Source organism: Meleagris gallopavo, chromosome 15 (assembly GCF_000146605.3).
Source record: "Meleagris gallopavo isolate NT-WF06-2002-E0010 breed Aviagen turkey brand Nicholas breeding stock chromosome 15, Turkey_5.1, whole genome shotgun sequence".
In the NCBI taxonomy this organism is placed as follows: Eukaryota; Metazoa; Chordata; class Aves; order Galliformes; family Phasianidae; genus Meleagris; species Meleagris gallopavo.
In genome coordinates, this window is record NC_015025.2 from 4225106 (window position 1) to 4247012 (window position 21907).

Sequence of the window (21907 nt, forward strand, 5' to 3'; positions counted from 1 at the left end):
AGGAAAGAATTTTAAGAACTAAAACTTTAATGATCAAGAATAAAATACCTAGTTTTATGAATCTGTCCCATGGAAACAGAAGTGACATCACACAGCTCTTCAACATAACTTCTAATTAATCTGTATCAGCAATCAAGATATTACTGCCAAGATTAAAATATTGACTGTATTTTCAAAAGAATACTTTTAAAATATTTAAAACACTTTGGGAAGAGAGTTGCCAAATGCACCAGCAAAAAAGTATTGCTAGTATTCAATATCCTCAAATGGTATTTTTCTTGTACAAGGTCTTCTAATTTTTTTTTAGTGGTAATATGCAAATTATTTCCCTTGGAATCAGGCACAAGATTCCTGTAGATTATGAAATGAGAAAACACATCGTCCTCACTAACAGTAATACACAGAAAACAGAACTACTTCTACACATCACGGCACTGAAATGTGTGGGAAGTATCAGCTTCACAAAGTGGATGAGTAAGCCTGAGGTAGGAAAGCAGGCTAAGCTGGAAAATGTCCATAGGATTTGGGATCCAGTCTCAAAAAGAAAATCAACCTGAATGCAGCAGTAGCACACTGCTTTTTGCCTTGCTCCACAAGGTTCTTTTCATTAAGTTGTACTGAAAATTGAATAAACCTTTTCTTCCCTTCACAACAGAGCATTCATGTAAAATAGTTAATTATTACTGCTATAGTTTCCACCACATTAGACTGTACTTTAATTAATTTTATTTTATTAAATGAATATCCTGATAACAAAAGACAATAGACTGATAGCCCAGAGCCTAATATTTCCCATTTACTCTCACAATAGGAGTCGAACTGGAAGATCTTAAGACCTTAAGTGGTCCCACTTCACTTTCACTGTGAAGGAAGTGCTCTTTGTCACCGCCTATTCTGGAAAGATAACATGCTCTAAAGGTGATGTGAATAGCTGGGATTCTTTGGAAAGGGCATGTAGTGAATTTTATATTATCTCAGCACTTGGTGATGAGGTAATTACTTACATGAGCTACAAACAGAAATGTTCACACACACAGATCTCTCCTCCTGGACTACCTAAAAGCAGGCACAAATTGTCTATCGTTCTTTGCTAGCTTCATAGACACGAGTTGTCTGTTGTACAACTGTGGCTTCTTTCTGAAACTCAGTGTGATCCCTTTTGTTCTAATTACTGCATCTCAGTCAAATATCAGAAAATAGAATCCAATACTATTCTAGAACAACAAACAAAGACAATGGCTCAGATTCTTACAAATCTCACTGAATTTGAATAACTAATTCATATAGTAGGAAAAATAATTTTTGTCTTCCTTTTCAATTCCTTCAACTAGCATTATTTACCCAAAGCTAATTTAACTTACTTAAAAGAAAATCAGGTATTTTTTTTTTGTCTCCTCTGTGCTAGAATTAATCAGAAGCAGCATGATTCCATGTTTAATTTCAATCACAGCAGCTATTACTTTGCAAATAAATAATTTTTTTTCTCTCTTAAATAAGATGCTTTTTCTCAAAGAAAATAATATTTAGAACAATGGTTTCTACATGATCTTTTGTTTAATAATGAGAGCACTGCAGAATATGTTTTCACTTAAAATCCAAGTGTGTGAATAAACCAGCAACATCTGGGTCAGCTAGGAGATGTCAAGAATTAAAATGCCGATATGGAAATACAGTTTGGAAAAAATAAATTAAAAAAAAAAGAAAAAGTGATGATTCAAAGAAATCACCGATCTCAATTTCAGCTACAGAGCCAAGATTCTCAAGTTCTATGAGAATGGGATTTCTTCCGTAGATCCAGGACTTACTTTATTTCAGTTTAGTAAAGAGAAAGCTGGCTATAAATTTTCTAGCTAGCTTTGCTAAGGGGATAGCAGAATTTAGCCCCATCTGTTAGTCCTTGGCGAGGACACTGCTACTATTTGTTTTCCTAACATGGCATCCCTGCACATTTCTGACTTGCAAGCTCATACAACAGATTGATTGTGCCAGAGAGACCCTGTGAAGTGGTGCCTGCTCCGCTGCCAAGGGCAGGGAGAAAACGGATGGTCAGACTCAGATGAGAGGAATAGGTGAAAAATCTGCACTACCTCCCCCCTCACCTCATGTATGTGGGATATCGCATCTGACCTTCAGCCAGTGAAACAAAGAGGTAATTTTTCCTTTAACAATTACGAGGTACCTGAGGTAATTCCAGCTTGTTTTTGTTTTTACTTTTTATTTTTTCCCAACTAAGGGCTGTGTTTAAATCCAGACCATTAAAATGAGAGTTAGAAGACTTTTCCCCAACTTCTGAACCACTACAAACTGCTTTGTCCTAAAATGACTTTTGCCTCAAGACTTTCCCTAGAGCCCTCTTTAACAAAACCATACACAGGGAGTTTTTCAAAGACCTGGTTGATTTGTGAATCTGTTGGTAAAGCCTAGGTTTGGGGTTCAGTGAACCTTATATTTGCTATACTAAAACTTAATGAAATGTTGCACTGAAACTACAGTCAACCCTGCAGCAGTGATGGGTCAAAGTCACAGCAACACTCTCTACAAAAGAGAAAAAATTTGTAATTCATTATCACTAAGTATTGCTGGCAAATGAATACCGGGTTACTCCAGAAATATTAAAAACTTAGAGACAGTGTTAATTTTAGCAAAATGAAAGTATTTCCAGTTGCCACCTCTGCCATTGTTGTCTTTCACGTTTATTAAAACAAAGAACTGCTCCCTTGTGCTGAAAGCCCTACAGAAACTCTGATCAAGTTTCCCACTGGAGACATTCGCGTGCAGATCCGACAAACCTCAGAAAGATGCACATGGAGTGTTTTCAGGAGAGGAACTACAGTAAAATTCTGACAAAGACACAAAAAAGCAAACTAAAAACCAGCGAATCTCTAGCAATAGTTATTTGTAGGACAGCACATAAGCTTTTCTATGTATGACTTCAGTGCATGTAGTAACATAGCAAAAATGTAACAAAAAGCAGGTAAAATCAAACAGTATCATATACATATAAATCAGTTAAATTTGTAAATGTCTATACACGTGTAGACACACAAAAACAATAAGCAGACTACTTTGTATGACAGTCCTGTCTACTTTGTCCTTTCAATAATCCACAGCCCCAACTCTATTTCAAGGATGCCATTTCACTCCAGACCTTTGAATTCCAGGAAAAAGCTTTAGGGAACACGTCTATTTATATTTAGAAAAACCGTCAAAATTTAAAGCTATCATAGGACAATATACCATGACACAGTCAGAGTTCAAACTGAAACAGCCATTTATACTAAGCAAAACCACCTCAATCACAGATGGCATGCAGGAGATGTATTCCCCCCCAAAAGGGTTAATGACTGCGAGATCTCTACCTCCTGAATAGGCCAAGGGGATACTTTCACAAAGGTGACACACATGACCGCCCCAAGTCCGCAGCTGGCACTGATAAATAGTATGAATTACTAAAGATTGAACACAGATTGCACAGTGCACAGGCATGTGGACATAAACTATATTTAACGAATGATATCCCAGCAGAAGAGGACAAGAAGAAGCCCTAAAGACTCTTCGGGGGAAGGGAAATAATCTAAAAATTTGTATTTTCCTTCAGCCAAGGAAGGTCACAATTGTGTTGAGATCTCCAGCCAAGGGAAACACAGACTGACTCTTATCTTCAATACAATTGCATGCTTTCCCCTTTATCTACAAGTGCATACGTGCCTAACCAAAGAATCAGCCTAATTTCAAAGTCTGACTGCCGCTCTCTGATCAAATCAATAAATCTTTCATCTGAAGATTTTCATGAGCAACCTTACTGAGCAAAGAAAAATACTGCATTAATGCTACCTCCAAAAACTCGGATCTTGCCCTTGGTATTTGAGGCCCATTTTGCCATGAGAGAGCAAAAAAAGTATTTTGGCTCTGAAAACAGAAAAATGACATGCAATAAAACAGCTATGAAAATGTGCAGTTTTTGGCTAAAAGCACCCACACAGAAACGTCCCGGTGACCAGCTGAGTGCTGTAATCTGCTCATCTCAAACCCGTCAGCAGTGAGCTTATGAAAATCCTTTTTGTAGGTAAGAAAAAATAGATGTATTTTCTATACATATGCTACATATAGATACATATATATACTGTGCCAGTGTCATGACTATACTGAAGATAAAGAGCAATGTACGTGACCATTAACTCCTCTGCGCCCTGCCAGCTCAGCTGCCTGCTGTTGCATTAGCTGGTAATAGTAAAACGTGATGTGATGGCTGCCTGCTCTGAGGAGCACGGAACTCCGCAGCAAATGCTCCTCAGCTCCGCTGAAGGTGGCAGAAATGCAGGGAGTCCTTGGCTGAGTCAGGTTTAAGAGCAAGTTGGCACGCAGACAGCTGTACCTGGGACTGGTGAATGCCATACTAAATGTATTTCCAAAATCATGGAAACTGCTTTCAGAGCTGCACATTTTCTAATGCACACGCAGTGAAGGCAAAGCAAAGTTGTTACTTCCATTTATGTCATGTATCTCATACTCCAGAGCTTCAAATCAATGTTAAGCAAATTGCACTGTGTTTAGGAGTTTTTTCCTGTTCTAGCTGCTTACAGTTTTCTTCTGGTAAATATGAGAGAAAGAGGAGTGATTTATGAACGCTCACTTTAAAAAATCAAACAACAGATTAAAACAATACCTCATAACACAGAGAAATAGAGTCAAGCAGATGGTTTTCACAGTATTATAGAAAGAACATGCAGAGAGCTTTGACAGGAAAAAAAAAAGAAAAAATCTAAAAATGAAGAAAACTGTGTATTAGATGATGTTAAATTTGTGCTGAAGCACAAATGAAGATATAAAAAGAGAGAAAGCTCGTTCTGAAGAGATCCATATGAAATGTAAAAAAAGTGATAAAAATCACAGCTTTTGAACCTTCAGCAATTTCCCTTCACCAATATTCTACCATGAGACTGAGTGAAACCCTTCCAAGCACATCTTGAAAACCTATTTGCAGGCTGTATGACATGGACTGTGCCCACCGAATGACAGACAACCAATCAAGATGCATCTTGCCATTTCCCTGAATGTCTATCAATTCTCTGCTTTCAGCAGCAGTAGCACACCTCAGCTGCAGGCACAGCAGGCGGTGTCTGCCCACGGCTGCTGTGCCAACTGCAATGGCCCAGGTTAATAACGGGCCCCCAGATTGACTAAGGTGTGTTGGAACAACAGAGGGACTTGGCTAAGGGAGCACATCAGCACTGTACAGACATCCTCAGGTGGTGCGCCCAAGGAGGATGTATATTTTAATTTGTAGCCCATTTGCTGCAAAAGGGACTGAAGTTTAAGATATACCGTGGAGTACAATATGGCAATCTGAGCAAAGAAAACAACTTTTCTGTATTTCTGAGAACAAATAGCTGTCTCTACCATCACATCATTGTTTTACTATTACCAGCTAATACAACAGCAGACAGAAAGTGCAGCTGCGGTCCACAGAATATTTGGCATTTCTGGCCCAAGCATAATCCCTCATGTAATGAAAAACCTATTTCTATTTCTGCATCCTCGCTACTCTTCATACTGAAGAGGCTTGCGCCTGTCTCCCATTTATTGAAGCTTATTCTTCATCTAGACAGCCAGGTCTGGTTTGTATTAGAAATTAGGTTTTAAATCACTATTTTTCTATTATTTATTTTAGGATTTTCAGGAAGCCTCCAGAGGTACAGAAAAATTCATCTTATGAAAAAGACCCTTACACATTTAATGAACCAAGCTCCAAGTCCCTGACCTATGTTGAAGAACTTTGAAGTTTTTAAGGTTCAAAATAATTCTAACTATAAAGACACGAACATCACTTTAAGAGTTAAAACGAGAGAAAAGAGTAAAGAAAAGCTAAATACTCCCCATGCAAGAATAAGAATAATCATAATCCCAAGCATTTTCTTTAAAAGCAGTCTCCACTGTGGGGTTTTCCTTCTCATTTCTCATGTGGCTGAAGGCTTTCGTTACACTGATTAATGGAGTCTCAAGGTGTAGAAGAGGATATATATTTGCGTATCTATATGCATATATATATACAGAAAGAAACAACAGGTGAAACAAACTTTGGGCTCAATAAATCTCTGGGACCCGAACTGCATCTCTCCTCTCTTTAAGCTCACTATTTCCTTGTGGCCAGTTCCCTGTATCTGCAGGTCCCAGCTCTGCACTGCATTGTAATAAATGTGCAGTTCTCTCCTTGGAGAAGACCTTGTCTGATGTCAGGACACAGACCCATTAAGGCAAGGTGAGTGGGACTGTGATGCTGCAGTGTCTCTCTACGGTAACTGTCAGTATGCCGGCAGTTAAATTCATTGCATCTCTTTCACCGAAGGCCTACATTCTTTTTCAAGTATTTTACATTTACCACAGACCAGCAGAGATGCTACATGGTCACATCTGCCCTTAAGCTGTACTGGGATTCTTGCTGTGTACTCTTGAGATTTTTTCCAGCATCTTTTACTTTTCTCAGCATATTAAGCACTGGTTTTTTGACTCTTATGACTGAACACAGAAATCCTCCAGCAACTATTTGTGCTAGTGGAGTGGGGTACACTCAGGCTCAAACAAAACAGCTGTTAGCATAGAGGTTCCAGCAAGATATAAGGAAAAGTTCCTTATCCTTATCAATTCCTGCAAGCCAAAGCACCACAAAAACAGGCTGTCTGTTCCCATCTGGCAAAGGGAGTCTATTCCACTACAGTGGCATCAGTACGTTAAAACTTTTTATATTCTCTGACCTTCCTCAGAAAGTATTTACTAAGAAAAATGTGGGAAGAAACCAACTGATCAACCAACCAGAAAATTAAAAATAGCTTAAAATTAAATTAACTGCAGCACTTATGCATAATGTATATTGCTTTTTAAAAATTAAATGCAACAGAGCAGGATAATGTGGACATCCCAGAAGAAGAAAACAAACCACTAAACACACAGTGTATTTTATGTTTTACGTAAGGTTATGTAAGACCAATATGTGACATTCTTTTGACATTCAGGAACTATATTAATACAAATACTTGTCTTCTCTGCTATTTAATTAGTAATAGCCTAGATAAAGACATTAATAATGTCTAATAATCACACGGGAGGTCTCAATAGTGATTCTCTCATTATCAAATCTGCTCCACATACAAGTCAATGCATGATTTTTTCCAACTAACTACATTCTCCATTTTGTTATTTTAATTCAAGCTTCTGATGCCAGAAATGTTTATGAGAAATAAAATGAGACAGAATTTGCTCAATTCTAAGAGTAAAACCTATTCTATATGAAATAAAAAAGGCTTTGGCTTTCCTATAACCACAGTAATTGAAGTCTGTTGTGGAAAACAAACATTCACTCATGTTTGGTGAATGGACATATCTTAAAAGTTTAGCACTCCTCATTATTCAGGCAAAGATGCCTCTGCTCACTGGAAGTTCGCTTATCTCCTTGCAGTGAAACAAGCTGGGGACTGGCTGTCCGGGAGTAACTCTGCAGGAAGGGCGCTGGAGTCCCAGTGGACAGAGCTGCAATAAACCAGCAGTGTGCCCTGGCAGCAAAGAAGAGCAGCAGCAGCCTGGCCTGTAGGAACAGAAGCACAGCCAGGAGACATGATTCCCATCTGCTCAGCACTCATTAGAATCACAAAGTCACCATGGTTGGAAAAGACCTCCAAGATCATCCAGTCCAGCCATCCACCTACCTCCAGTACTTCCCCAATAAACCACATCCCTCAATACAACATCCAAATGTTTCCTGAACACCTCTGGTGGCAGTGATTCAAACACCTCCCTGGGCAGCTCATTCCAGACTGTTCCACTAGGTTGCTTCTACTGTAACTGAATCCAGTTTCGGCTCTCCCAGTACAACAAAGGCATCAATAAAACAAAGTAAGTTGAGTGGAAGTCACTAGCATCCTTAGGGCTGGAGCACTTGTCCCAGGAGCAGAGGCTGGGGGAGCTGTGTTTGAGAAGAGAAGGCGATGGTGGCGAAATGGCAGCACTACAGGTCATCAGGAAGATGAGGGCAGCCACACTGGTGCATGAGAGGAGGATGCAAATGAATGGCATACACTAAGAGAATACTCAGATTGGACATGTGGAAATACGTTTTCCTCATGAGGACTATCAAACAGTGGAAGGTTGCCAAGAAAGGTAATGTGGTCCCTGTCCTTAAAGGTCTTCAAGACCAGACTGGACTTTACAGATTCCCCGAGAATTAGCAGAAGATTGAACTAGAGACCTCCAGAGGTCCCTTCAACCCTAAATTATCCCGTCATTGATAAACTTAAATCTAGAGTGCAAAATCAGAGATCAGATAGATTGTGACGGAGAACACTGCTTTCCCGATTATATCTACAAGAGTAACATATAAAGGATATATTAAGGCCCCACAACATGAGTGTACGTGATATGTGAGGCATTCAAACTCACTGGCCCTTGCAAGTCAGTGACATGTAGGCGTGTGGATATACGGACTGTATAAAGTGGCCAGGATATTTTTTTGTATCTGAGTAGAGTCTGAGCAGGCAGCACGAAGTATGACGCTGCAAAACTACACGGAATTAAAGCCTGAACAACCAAAAGCTGAAATGAACCCAAAAACTGTTTCTTAAACAGCTTTTTGAGTTACTGAAAGGAGATTATTCGCTATTTAATGTAATGTGTTGAAATTAAGTTTTCTGTTATTTTATAGTGATGTGACATTTCTCTTCCCACTGTTCAATTTCTTTTCCTTCATGACGTCTGTGTTCCTTTACCTTGTCCTATTATTTTCACAACATGAATTTAATTCCTACTTTAAAATTGTCTTAATGCAAGTTCCTCTTATATTCCTCTTTTCTCTGTAGTATATGTAAATATCTTTTATTTGTGGGCTTTTTTCATGACTTTCGTAACAGTGTTTTAGCAGCTATATTAGCCATACTTACAAAATCCCTGTCACATCTTTTGATCTACTATTACCCCACTGAGAGACAGTTATAATCCTAAAAGCAATAATGTACTTCTAAGCTTAAATGAATAAAATCTGTAAGCACACAAAATGTAAAACAACAAGATCAGTTAGCAAAGAAACACAGCAACAAGTAATAAATATAAATGAATCCAGAAATGATCAACTGATGAACTCAGCATAAACAGCAGCTAACAGAGCAACGTTTCCTTAGGGAGAACTGCGAGAACTGTGAAATCTTACACTGATATTGAACACTGACTTTTCACAGAAAATGACTGCAGATTTATTGGATAGGTATATCTGACTTAGCATTAGATTAGCAAAATTTAATCTTCAAGATCGCTTATGCTCACCCTTCCTCAGAAAGATGGTCTCATCTGACTATGTTGTGCCAGGCTATAAATAAAGCATGTCTCACTGAACTGCCTCAAAGCTTTTTCATCATTTTTCCCTGATTTCCTCCAGACTTGTTTTGCATCTGCTTGTCCCTGCTACATCTTTGCCCTGATGAGACTCCATACCTGTAGTTCTGGATTCAACCCAAGACTACTAAAACAATCAGTCCTTGCACCAATGGGACAGAGAACAGGCTCTGTTCCCCAGGTACTCTGAAACCGGGGAGATTTACCTGTTTGGGCACAGGAGGGAAATAATGGAGCATGTGAAGCACAACATAAAGCAGTGCTACTATAAATTGTGGAAAAAAAGAGCCTCTGAGGAAGCCATTCTTGTAGTTCTGAGTACAAAAAGCAAAAAACTGGGCTGAATAAATAACGATTCTATGACAATACTACTTAATTAAAGCACTATTTCTCTAAAATTTCCAGGTTCGCCATTGTTATCCTGCTAGATCACATTAAGAACTTTTATGATACTGAGGACATACACATTTTGAGTAGAGTAGCATCAGCTAGACTGCTATGTTATTTTTCTCACGTTCACAGCAGTATCTTTTGACACTTTTAACAACCAGCATCTGAGAAATCTGTGAAAAAATATTTTCGGATATTCTTCTTGGATTGCATTGTGCAACATGCATTAAAAACAAACACCGCTCTCCCCATTTACGAATCTTTGTAAGACCCAGCTCAAAGCATCACCTTGGTCTCCCATTTCTTACCAAGGTTTCTGAGTAGGCTTGTTTGACTTGGTAAATAGGTAGAAAAGGTATTCAATTTCAAGCGCTAAGCACCTGATGGCACTTGTGAGTTACAGAAACATTAGGCTCACTCTAGTTTCAAGTGCTCAGGTTTACCGTATGGAAATCCTCAACAAAGACAAAAAGAATTGAACAGGCAGATAAAACTGCCCCTGCATACTGAAATGCAGTTACTTCTATTATCTCTGAGATCTCTGCTAGGCAAAACAAGCGCATTTGCTTTTCTTGGAGCAAATCTCTAGATCAAGCCTTTATTTTTAACTCAGGAAAGGCACAGGCAAACTAAACCCACATAACCTCTCAAAAATGCTCCTGTTCTTCGTGCCATTATGCATTTATAGCAGCAGGAGCATGCTGTTTTTAAAGCAAAATGATCTACTTTACCTAATGACTCTTCTTCACATTTGCACCTTGAAACAGGACCCTTGTTAAGTGAAAACTCCACATTTAATGCTCCTGGAGCCAAGCTCCACAATTCCCAGCAAAAGTTATAGAATGGGGCCAGACAGTTTTCCTTGAAAGGCTCAAAGCTTCTTCTCAGAGCTAGTACCAGATAACCACTCTTCCTCTGATTGAATCAGTCAAGAAGAATATCTGAATGAGTGATAGGCTTATCTTCAAACTTAATTATTGCCCCCTAAGCGATACCTATTTTCATTGCAAATTTAGGACAGAAACTTCTGTCACCACCTCATCTCACAAGATGCAAGATTCAAGTGAAACTCGGTAGTAGTGATTGACAACCAGATGCCCCCTGCATGACAGAGGTTCCATCTTTGCATGGTTTTCCCTTTTGTCAATCTTGGTTTCCCAGCTGCCTAGCATATTTGATTTCAGTGAAGTCTGGGCAAGAACAGCTCAGTGGTTTTCTGACTTTAAAAGTGAAACAACAACACAAACGCACCATAAGAAATCAAATGAAACATAGGTTGCCATTTGTCAAAAACAGCTCAAAGACAGAGAAAATAAATCAAATGATACATAAAGTAACCACTTGCTTGAACTATTTTCATGAATCCTGACCTGTGGTACCAAAGTCAAAAAGACAATTGGACCTATATCATCATCAGTGTCTCTCAAATTCAAAAATATTCTTGCGAATGGCAAAAGTTGCAGCCAGTCAAGCTAGGAGCAGTTAGTTACACGTCTGTGTTTCTGGGAGCGGTGGTATCTGCAGTGCTCTAGATGCTGCAGTGAAAGAATTTACAGTAATAGTTTGAGTGCTGCATTTATGAATGGAAAAAATACAAATATGAATGAAAAAAACTTCACACAAGCTCTTACACTGGCAAATATCGTACTCATTTTTGGGATGAAAATAATTCAAAATGATATTAACATCAAAAGAAGACAATTTTATGAAAACTGTAGTCTATGCACATATTTCATGCAGAGAAAAGATGAGACTTCTGCTTCCGAGCCTAATTTCCTCAAGAAGCCCATACATTTTATTGTCTGCCTGTCACAGAAACAAATGAATACTACTGTGTGAGAAAGATAACCAAATAAATTAACCACTTATTTGCCTATATGTATTATATTCACAAATCTGCTGTGGTGTTTTCTAATAGCAAGAAACTTACCAAATATTTGTTCTGTGTACCAATTTTCCAGGCTTTAATTTTAAATAAATGTATAGGGTATAAAAATGAAACTTTCATTTGCTTAAATAGCAGCCAGAGCCTTTGGCAATCCAGGTCTTTCTGGAGCACAGACACGGCTATGTTACTTTAAGTTTAAGGAGAAAACTGGAATTTATCTGAAGCCTCAAGCATATTTAGGGTCAAATAACACTGAAGAATAAATGAGTGATAACATTTCCCTATGCGGTATATGGGCTAAAGATGCAGTACAAACATGCTATTTTCATAATTTATCATTTTCCTTCTATTTTTCTGTATCATTGAGCAAAATAGAAGTAGACAAAATACACCGACACCAAAAGTTATCAGCATGAGATGCTATTTTTAAGTGGAGAATCTCTGAGCTCATTGTACAGGGAATGTTATTCTACTTGCCGCCTCCCTCTAAAAAGTGTAAATACTTCAACATTATCTCATTTTTAACATCCTGGCATGTTGATGGTCAGATGTTCTTCAAAGCTCCAAGTTAGACTGGCAGAAATCGGAGCAGTGTAGGAGCTTACAAGAACATGATATTTAGTGTTTGGCAGGAGTTATTATCATGGAGAGCACAAGGAGACTCTTTCCTCACTTTCCTCCTTTATTTATTGTTTTTTCCCCTCCACGTTTGGCATGAATCTAAAGGGCTAAAAACTAATTTAACATGACAACGTCTTTCATCACTCCCATAATCTCTGAAGTGAACACTCTGACAAAGACAGTACGTTTGGTATATGCTTTCCTTCTGACACTTTATAAATTACTTTCCTGTAATTCGGTTTCACTACCAGCCCAATGTCTCCAGGATGTCCTAATTTGAATGGCTGATTCTACATTCTTCAAATGTCACCCAAGGAAAATGGGAATAAATCCCAGACTTTGTGAAATGACAAATCTCAAACAGGACTGGAGGACAATTAGTTCCAAGGGGTATTATGGACTGTGATTAATTTTTTTTTTTCATTCAGGCTGTTTTTATTTACCTGAAAAGACAATAAGAATGCCTACATCACTTTGATATTCTTTTATACCTTCTTCTATGATATGCTTTTTGCCTGTCTTTTAAAATCACCCCTAGTTAGAAATTTTTTCATGACACCATTGATCTTTGGCAGTCTAAAATTCAGATGTTTAAACCCAAGACAGCATGTTTTCAATGAACTGCTTTGACTCCCACATCTCTCTTATATTAGGACAATTCATTCAGAAACCATGCCTATGAGAACTTCAAACTATTTTTTCAATATAATTTACTTCTTATTTGCCAGCGTTGTGTTTCTCATTTAGTACAGCAGTATCTTTGCTACCTTTGATTCAGTCATCTTCACGGAGCCTAGATATATTGACAAACCTAAAGAGCAGAACCATTCACTGCAAATTTTGATAACTTTTTCCATAACTATTATTTTTAGCAGATGTATCCTCAGTAATACCACTTCTGCTTTGGTGGAGAGCAAGAAATTTGCTTTTTTGGACATGTGCAGCAGTAAAACATTATCAGTGCCTTTAAAGAGTCTCCTGTGTTTCCAGTTCTGACAGCAAAATACACTGGGGGAGCTAGTGCAACTTCCTCTTGCCTATCTTGGTCAAACTTAAATAACATCCTACCACTCCCAGTAGGTTAACAGCTCTCACTTTCTCACTGTCTCAGTGATTAGGACAGAACTGGGATTTCGGTCTGATCTGAACATAATTCTGATCATCTTGAAAACAGAAAAACATTTTTTTCTTCTAAGAGACTGACTGGAACAAGACAGAGTTATTTTGTCTTCACAGCAGTTCACGGATTAGTAGGTCAGCAGCTCCAAAGCAAGCAGCAGAAGAGCAGACAGCTGGTATTTTGGATTGCTGCTCTTTGCCCAGGAGAGAGGATAATTATTTTTCCTAGGTCTGAAGTACTGCACATGCCCAGGAGAAGGCAACACTCCAGGGAACTGCAGAACAAGGAAAGGTTTTTCAGATTTCTTGTAATAAGGAGGTTTCAGTGCCTAGGGTCATACCACTGGAGGACAGCAGAGTCCCAACAATTTGATGGCTGGATAAGCTTATAGCTGATGGTCTTAAGCACATCCTTTTTGCCATCCTGTTGTTCTCAAGACAATGTCTCAAGAAATTGTCTTAAGACAATGCAATTCCTTTCAGTTTTTTTTTTCTTCTCTGTCTTTTCCGAAAAGACCTCAAAAACTTCTGTCAAAACGGATCAGTTATGTTATGACTTGAAGATCATTCATCAATTGTTAAGGGTCTACGTATTGTTTTACGCCAGCTCCTGTCTTAAATGGTTAAGAAACTGTCGAAGGCAATAACCACGTTGCGAAGTTTTGCCTTAGATTATAGTAACCTAAATAACAGGGAAAAACACATCTCATAATTCATCACTTCAAAGTTATGCACATGATTAAAATATTCAGCTTGCAGTATATCATTTTCCACGTGCATAATCACTCAAACAGAGAGTTGTTGTATGATAACTGTCAAGTTCAATAAATCATGTGCTTTCCAATCTTCTTATTTATATATCAAACTAAACCTGCTATTCTTCTGAGGTTTTCTACATAAGAAGCACAGAAAGTTGGTTAGCTCTGTAGTATTGAGTATGCTGGGATGGAGGCCTGGCCTAAAGAGACAAAAGCAATGAAGTAGCTCATCAGCTCCTTTTCACCTCATGTGTATTAATTACCTGTGGAAGACCATTAATGTGAAAATTGAAATCTCCACAGAAAGAACTATCTACACTCTTGAGTTAGGTTGTCTGGTCAAAAAAGAAAAAATAAAAAAAAATCACTCTCTTCAAATGGAGGAAATAGGAAGAAAATTCAGTGCATCTTTACAGGGCTTTCACATATTATGCATGAACCTTGCTCTTTATGGTAGCAACATATTAATATCAACACAAAGAGTCTCGGAAATGAACAAAAACCCCAACATAATGGGTCTAGAAAGTATTTACAAGGTACTACAATTTTGCCATTTACTCAGGGAAGCTGGACAATCTGTATAGCATGTCATTATCAACATATTGTTGAAGGCATTGTAAAAGGTACAAAATACACATCTAACTGGTATAGATCCTTTGCAAAACTCCAAAACAACAGACAGTGAGGAGGATACTGAGGGAGAAATCAGAAATAAATTAATGTAGTAAAGACAAAAAAAAAACCCAAAAGCAGGAGCATGTTTAAAGAAAATCTGAAAAGACCACAGAAAGAACAGAACATAGCGTTGTCATTATTAATATGCTAAACACAGAAAATAAGCACAAAATTTGAGTTTTCCTTATAAAACACTAAGGATGTGAGGCATGCAGAAAACAATAGCACACCTAATGGATTTATCTTACTGAGGTCTAAAAACAAGATGAATTTAGACATGTGAAGAGATATAAACTGAGACTTATCATTCAGAATGACTTCGGATTTTTTTTCTCTAAAAGCAGCATGCTATGGTGCTACTTCAGTTCAAACACCAGTACCTTCTGTTACTCTTATGGATTAACTATCACCATTTTTGCAAAATATTTTAAAGCCAATACAGTACTTAAAAAAATCCTCATTACATCAGCCCCTGTTTGAAGCACCTACGACACCTCCATTTAACAATGCACACTGAGGATCCTGAATCAATGTCTTGTTCTCACTCTTATGACAGCGAACAGGACTTGAGAATTGTATTTTTCTCATTAACGAGTATAAGGAATAATAATTTTCTTTGCTCAGTAACTACGCAGATCTGCAAAACAGATTAAACCACGCTTTCATCTGCTCAAGTTTCATTTGCTGACATAGGCATGTGATTTGACATAGAGAACAGTCTTACCTATGAAATACGCTAGCAGGATGGCAAGCAGGACTGCAGCAGCAATTGCAGATAAAGCAGCACATTTCCAGCTACAATACTTGGAGGGCTTTTTCAGCTTGAATGCATTCCTGGAAAATGTATTTCTAGGTAACAGCCTGGGAGGTGGAGTATAAACTGTTCCTGAGGTCAGTGGGTAGCCAGGGGAAGAGCTACTGAACAGCGGAGTCGTTCCAGAAGATGTCTTAAACAAGAAATGCCTGGAAAAAAAGCAAAACAAAACAAAAAATGGAACTGCAGTTGAAAACAAGAAATCTTGTAGTTGTGAAAGAAAGTTATCTCCTGTTCCTAACCCAGATGACATAATGGATTAAATTCAAGAAGAAAGTAAAATGACTTTGCATGAAGAAATAAGGAAAATGAACACTCTCAAAATCCTTTTGCCACCAAAAACAAACAACTGTCAGTGAAATACAGTGTCAGGATGTCTTCTGTCAGCATAACCTTCTGAATCTTTTTGTGATTAGATGCAGTTGGCCTGGATAGTAACTAAAACACCAACATGACCAAAGTTTCAGTATGTTAAGACTGTGTCTGTTAGAAGGGGGAGCAGTCTGGTAACAGGGCTCATATTCAGATGTGACATTATAAGCCTTGGAAAAAGCTGCCAGCAAAAAATAAAATTAAATTTTAGAAAGACTATAGACTTGTAGGAAGAGATTTTACCAGAACTAGAATTAACCATTAAAAAAAAATAATAATTAGGGAGGTTTGGTTTGAACAACTAAAACTATCATCAAAAGTGCTAAGCTTAGCAGAAATAAAACCTCTCTGACTGCCCAGACACTTGCTAAGTATCTCAAGCAGATTAATTCTATTGTTTCTGTTTGCTTTTGAAAAGAAAAACAATTCAATTAAAATAACTGTTGGGAAATGATGATATGAAGCTGGTGTTGTTACATGAGAGCTGCTGACACTTCTGTTCCTTCAGCCTGGTTAAACCTGACCGACAGCAGCAGCAGCAGTTTTAGCCCCTTTGGCAGCCTGCTGCTGCTGGGAGCACAGTGCTGCTCCGTGACAGGAGCTCGGGGCTGGAGCCACACGGAGCATGAGGAAGGATGGACAGACAGGAGATGTGGTGTGATGAAGGTTGGACGGACAGACGTGGCGAAGCAGAGCAGACGTGGGTCACAAACAGACTGGCCCATCCCTCCTTCCCACTCACTGCAGCTGCTCAGCCGGCCCCCCTTGACGTGTGGCCCTTTCAGGCCTGGACCTCAGGGTCTGCAGCAGGTGCTTCTTACTGTCCTTTTTCTCCTGCCCCAAAGCAGGAAATCACAAAATCAAACTGGAAATTGCAGTCCTTGGCATTGCCTTTATCTGAAATGTCAAAGCTTTTAACCCGGGAATGTTATGTGCTATTCAGCCAGGAAGGCAGCTGCAGTACTAACAGAAATTTTAATATAGCACTGTTAAAATAAACTCAGATATATAATGAAACTTCGCTCCCATCAAAAATGAATGAATGAATATCTAGATATATTTTAATAGAACATGCCAATCATACACTGTTTCAGTGAGGAAAAAAAAGGAAAAAAAGTAGAAGAGTCCCACCATGGTCCACTTTTGGTATGTGAAGTATATAAAGAAAAGCAAAATACTTACACATGCAAACATGACCTCTGTCACTCTGTTAAAACTGCTCAGAACTTAATAGAAGCAAAAAGGCTGACAGAAATGGATATGAGGAAATATGCCATTTTGTCACACCTTCAACTCCTATCCATGTATTTCAAAAGTGGAAAGTTTGCTATCTCTGTATGAGGATTTCTGACAAAGTGGCAAACATTAGAAGATTTCATGCCATGTTAGAGTACAGTAATTACATCTTCAGAAGATTAAGAAAAAGACATTTAACTGAAGATACGTTAAACACCCACCGAGCCATTTTGGAAAGCTGCACTGTGTTCAGAAGCTGGAAAGCAGATTAGTGGAAACACCTTAAGTTACAGCAAAGCACACCAGAATGACTGAGAACATAATGGACAAAATTTTTGTAGCCCCCCCGAGTTTTAAGTTTAGTTTCATCTTCTAATGGAAATAAATTGACTTGTCTGAACTCTGTCCCTAAAACCAATGATCTATAGCTATATTTTTATGTGGGATTTGACATGCTCTGGTACAACCAATTGTCTGTGGACCAAAGCTGCAAAGGAAGAACACAAGCATTTATCAACATTAATTACATTCTCTACGAGGTAAGACTGGATGATATTGCACAATGAATGCTTATGGAGAGAAATGATCTTGTTTGTTTGTATCCATTCACTTAATTTTGAGTAGTAGAATTAAATAATAAACTGTATATTCCACGTTCATCTATCAAATACTGTAAGGGAAAACACATTAACCACTTCACTTAGGATTAGTATTTTGATTTAGATTGGGTCTAAATTTATATTTTGAAAGCATGGGAATAGATTTGCTAATCTTAGCACAGTCTCTCTAGTTTCTGTGCATCACAAAGCATTTCTATACAGGATAACTACAAAATGCCATCACCAGTATGCAAAGCTTCAGTAATTTCAACATCCGTGAAAGGTATGGATGGAGTCTGCATGCTGCTGATGGAAAACCAGCTGGTCCCACAGCTCGCTCAGGGCTCTCCCGCAGCAGCCCCTGCTCCTCGGCCCCTCGCACCCAGGCACAGCAGAGCAGGGAGCGCTGCCTTGCATGCAGCACATTGCCAGCAGAGGTGACATCTGTGGGAGAGGAGCATGCAAGGGGACATCTGTCCACCTTCCTGTGGATTACTGGTAAATGGAAAAAGCTATAGTTTGCTTTCTTCATTAATTCAGAGCTCTCTATAGCATTTATTTTCCCACAGGTCAAAAGGACCTCTGGTGTTCAGGGAATAGTGGTCTGACAGAACCTGTATTAACTTCCATACTCTTTGAGAGAAAAATCTTTTTCTTCCCCCCTCCTTTATGGCCAGATTGTCATGGCAGCACGCTGCAAGAACCAGCTGAGAAAAAAAATCTATCATTTTTTGAGATGAAAAACTGTAATAGAAAGGAAGAACAAGGTACCATAACAGAAATTGCTTCTTTCACTCCTCATGCTATCCTAAGCTCATTCTGTATGAAAAAAGAAATACGGAGAGCTGTAATGCTTGAAGTGTCTTTTTCCATACTACCATTTTAATAGGAATTAATAAATAGGAAAGATACATACCAAGAAATCAAGTTTACAGCTCAATTTATTGATTCAAGGACTTACTAATAAATGAACTTTATGCACTGATAAAATCACATCCAATTATATTTATGTGATCATGTTGTGTCATTTATTTGTTGCAGAAGAAACAATGCAACATGGAGCTTTATATGCCCACTTGTACTGGAAAAAAAAATCTAGCCTTCTAAACTCTTGTGCAGAGGAGTAGCCATGTCATTTGTGTCAATGAAAGCCTGAAAGTGGCTGTCAAACTTAGGCAGCAAAGTTTCATGTCTTCTCACTTTTAGACAAAAAGAAACCAAGAACAAAGAAAATTATGAACTGTTCTAATGCTTTTTTGTGCTAAGAATGAACTCTGGGTGTTAAGCTGGTGGAAGATTTGGTTGCTTAAGGGCCTCAGTCCTCCCCCGAAGGAGGTTTAATAGCATGTCCTTGCTCTGGGGTTCTTGAAGGATTACTGACAGAACTGAGGGCCCTCCGAGGGGGAGGTGACTGCTCTCCTCACCTCACTGCACACAGCAGGGTGTAGTACTTGGAGGTTACTTACAGAAAACATTAAGTAGAGAAAAAAGCTGTGTGGAAGGAGGAAAGATTGGTTGATTAATCCCATCTGGGCTACTAATTCCAAATTTATCAGTGCTCTAGGTCCTGTGGCCACCACTTTTTATGTAACTTTCCTTAAAACAATACATAGTAGATATATATGCTCCTATTTCATAAGAAAGAAATATTTTCAGATATGCTACCTTATATCCAAAGCAGCTGAACCGATGTGAAAGTTAAGTCCAAACGTAATGGAGTGCCTGAGAAAACTGAGGGCAGCCCTCATGGCGGCTGCGGCTCCTCACAGGGAGCGGGGGGCGAGCGCTGAGCTCTGCTCTGTGTGACAGCGACAGGGCCCAGGGAACGGGCTTGGGGCTGTCGGGGGAGGGGCGGCTGGGGGTGAGAGAAGAGCTCTGCCCAGAGGGCGGTGGGCACGGCACAGGGCTGCCAGAGTTCATAAAGCATCTGGACAGTGCTCTCAGACATAGGGTTTGGGTTTTAGGTCATCCTGAGATGGACTCAGTGATCCTTGTGGGTCCTTTCCAACTGGGGAAATTCTATGACTCCAGATATATTTTCAGTGGAGAGTTATTTAAGACACGTGTAGGTCAAGGAAGTGGCCATTTCACAGAAGCATGCCAATATGCACCCCTCACTCTCAAGCGCACATTGCAGACAGGCACAGCTGCAGTGTGCACAAGAACACAGTATTTCTGTGTTTTTTAGCTCACTGCTGAAAACGAGCTTGCAACTGTGCATGATGCACAGAACTAAGGACACTCCATCAGGCATGGACACAATAATTCCGAATGGACATCAACAGTGAGGTAACACTTCTATCAGTTCTATTTTCTGCTGTATAACTCTGAACACGGCAGCAGCTGCCAAGCTTCCAACCAAGTTCTAACACCAACTTCCCAGCCCTGGAAGGGGTCGTGATTCCTTGAAGGCTGGGTTCACTACGTCCCAAGGCAATGTCTTCTAAAACATACAGTGTTAAGCAGAGTGTCATGTGTTGCCTTAAGTGCCAGACCAGCTTGTGACCGCCGTCTCGACTCTCAACAAAGGCACAGTTGGACACACAAAAGCACAGTAATTGAAAGCTGCCTGGCAGGAAGGTGATATGTTGTACAAAAAAGGCAGGCACCAGCCTTTGGGCACCCTGATCTGTCATGTTATTAAACAAAAACAAACAGGCAATGTTCCCAAAGCAACAGTCAAAAATAGAGTAGATTTAAAAAACAACAACAACAACAACAACAATAAACCCATCTGTATTGTGCCCCAGCAACATTCTTAGCTCTATACTGGATACCTTTGATACCTTTTTACAGGACAACCTGCACCTGACCTGGGATTTGCTAATTAAGATATTGTTGGATATAACCCCCTCTATCTCATGCCCCAGCTATGAGCTGTCAGCTCCAGAGGCTCTCACTGCTGGTGTCAGGATGCAAGGCATGACATGATCCAGCAGCAGCATCAGCCCAGCTCAGGCTGCTCAGAAAACCACTGGGATGTGACAAAGAGCTGTGAGAGCCCTTAGAAAGGTGTAAGCTATGGAGAGAGAAAGTATTGCTGCAACAAGGATCATCAGGAGCTCAAGAACAAGACAGGGAGAACACCAAGGTGGAAAGGCCTCAGGCCTGACAGGGAAAGAAGAGCAAGGCCAGGAAGCATGTCTGGATTGAAGTGTTCGTGTGGTGGAGCTGGTGGCACACAGAGCTCAGCAACAACACAGAGCTGCAGGAGCCACTCTTGCCTTCCCAAGTGGTGTCTGTCCAAAACCAGCCTTGGGTGCCCTGCAACAGCTGGTGGGCACACTAGCACTTATCCTTTAAATCTTTGTAGCCTTTTGCCCAAGTTAGCCAATAAATAATTGCTTTAAGCTTTAAATGTATGCATATCCTTCCTGCAAAGTCTCTTGGATCCCAGCTGAAGTCTGTTACACAAACTGACCTGGAAACAAGGTGGTAACAGTTTTTTCCTAGTTAACCACCAGATGAATCTTCACTTAAGTGAAGCTGACACCTTGTTGCATAATGAAGCTATTAAAATCTGCACTGTTGTTTATTCTCCAGGTCTGCAGCAATGAAACTGCTACCTCACACCTGGGGAAAAGCAATAGAAATAGCTACACATATAAACACAGAAAATGAGTTACTCCACATACATACTTAGATTAAATGGAAGTACCATCTATAAAGCAGATCTGGAAAGATTCAGGCAGCCTTTATCAGCTCAAACTATAGGACCCTAAATTCTCAAGTGCAAAAATAGTTTCATTTCATCTATAAAGTTCTGAGAAATATGTTACAGTCAAAGTAACAAAGTCCAATAATACCTATATCTGTTATTTTGCTCATGACAATAACGACAACAGCGTTTTGCATTTCAATAACTCTGTTAATTTTTAGCTTTCTGCATCAATAGATTTACTAATTTTCAAAACACTTCTATTTTAAAAGACACATATGTAAGCTCTGCACTATTTCTTAATTCCACTACTCTCTTAACTAGAAATAAAGGAAACGCACTAGCAATGGGGCTAAATTAGGAAGTTATTCATGTCTATAAGAAATTCAAGTCTCTAAAATG

General features: G+C 39.1%; 1 protein-coding gene across 1 annotated transcript in view; it reads right to left on the reverse strand.

Moving 5' to 3' along the window:
• TENM2 (teneurin transmembrane protein 2) overlaps window positions 1–21907 on the reverse strand; it is a 541158-nt gene that overhangs the window by 132941 nt on the left and 386310 nt on the right. Inside the window, 1 exon segment of the mRNA XM_031555679.1 lies at window positions 15551–15789. Coding sequence (XP_031411539.1) covers window positions 15551–15789 — 239 coding nt within the window.